Raw genomic sequence first — 1,719 nt, forward strand, 5'->3', positions numbered from 1 at the left:
ATACCTACTGTCATCTTCAATATATCACCAATGTAAAATCTTATGAAGACATACCTACTGCCATCTTTAATATATCACCAATGTAAAATATTATGAAGACATACCTACTGTCATCTTTAATATATCACCAATGTAAAATATTGTGAAGACATACCTACTGACATCTTTAATATATCGCCAATGTAAAATATTATGAAGACATACCTACTGTCATCTTTAATATATCACCAATGTAAAATATTATGAAGACATACCTATTGTCCACACAGCCGCGACCTGCAGTGCAAAGAGTGCTGACACCGACAGAAAACTGTAGCGAATCAACGTGGATAACGACACACCGGTCTCGGGAAGAACTATCTCCGCCACAGACGATAAACTTGGTTTTTCGCCCAATAAACCAAAGTCATTAGGGTCCTCCTTATCGTCATCCAGCACTTTCTCCGACCACCTGGAATAATGAAAGCATTCGCCGTTGTTAACTGTGCTTGTCTATTCTGTGTACCCATGAGCGTGTGTATGGGTTGTTTGTGGCTGTGCTTGTCTATTCTGTGTACCCATGAGCGTGTGCATGTGTTGATTGTGGCTGTGCTTGTCTATTCTGTGTATAATTCTGACTGAACGTCCATACCTCCGTTGTAAGAGTGGTCGCCTGGCCCATTGCTTCTGACTGAGAAGAGGCACAGACACCTTACGGCTACTCCACGGTAGGTACTCGTTTTCGATATCATCACCAAAGAAGGTGCCTGGGGTCATGGTGGTGGGGCTGTTGAGTGGCGATGGGACGCTGCTGGTGAAGTCATGGTCTGCAGAGGGTATGACCAATGGCGTGCATTAGTGCAGAAGGCGAAGGACCCGAACAGTCACAACCACGGTAACAAGTGAGTGGAGTGGTTTAACACACTAGGTAGATGAATGCAATATTCTACAAGCCTCCGAGTAGTTTTCCCGGTGACTCATTGGTAGGTGTACATATGCCTATCACTAGGTGGTTGTTTGCCTTTTGGCTCAACAGGTGAATAGTCGTGGTATATATTCAAACATCCCCTGTCAGCGATCGAGGTTGAAACATAATCCACCGCAGGAGACTCAATTCTTAAACCCCAAATGAACGTCTGTGCTGTTTGACCCATTGACTAAGCGCCCAGTGAGTGTTTTAAAACCCTAAAACCCACTCCACAGCTTGTGTGCATTCTATTTATATAATTACCGTGCCTTCTATTTACATGACTCACCGTTGAGTGGTTCGTTGTGGTCCCTTGCAGCGTAGGACGATGTGGTCTGCCGCAGCTTTTTGAGTGTGCGCCTCGACCGCACCTGACGTGAATGCCCACCAAAGCTAGCGTCCATGGCATACTCATTGGCATGGTTGACATGCTCAGTTGTACGCACAACGGTCTCCTGCGCATGCCCACGCCTCTCATCGTGGCTTTGGAGATAGTTATGTTTGTCCTCGTTGCTGAAGCTCACATGCCTTTCTATACCCTGAGCCTTGTCTACTACTGTGCCGACCAATTCCCCTGGATCTGTCACACTCTGTCCATTCGCAGTCTCAGTCAACGGCGTTTGGTCAATGGTCCCCACACAAGACTGCTTATCGAGGTCGATAGAGAACATACTCTCTGCGATGTACGAAAGAGATGGAAAACAGTTATACAAATATACGATAGAAAAAATATGAACACACACATGGACGCACACACACACACATCTATATAT

At 45.4% G+C, this 1,719-nt stretch overlaps 1 protein-coding gene across 1 annotated transcript in view; it reads right to left on the reverse strand.

The window, feature by feature from the left end:
• Nucleotides 1-1,627, reverse strand: part of SARC_06227 (hypothetical protein) — a 9,952-nt gene extending 8,325 nt beyond the window's left edge. The window contains exons 1-3 of the mRNA XM_014299885.1: nt 1,236-1,627; nt 632-806; nt 255-451 (exon numbers count right to left, since the gene is read on the reverse strand). Coding sequence (XP_014155360.1) covers nt 255-451; nt 632-806; nt 1,236-1,617 — 754 coding nt within the window. The 5' untranslated portion in view covers nt 1,618-1,627. The remainder of the gene's footprint in view (nt 1-254; nt 452-631; nt 807-1,235) is intronic.
• Nucleotides 1,628-1,719: the final 92 nt, after the last annotated feature.

This window comes from Sphaeroforma arctica (assembly GCF_001186125.1).
Source record: "Sphaeroforma arctica JP610 unplaced genomic scaffold supercont1.436, whole genome shotgun sequence".
NCBI classification, from domain to species: Eukaryota; class Ichthyosporea; order Ichthyophonida; genus Sphaeroforma; species Sphaeroforma arctica.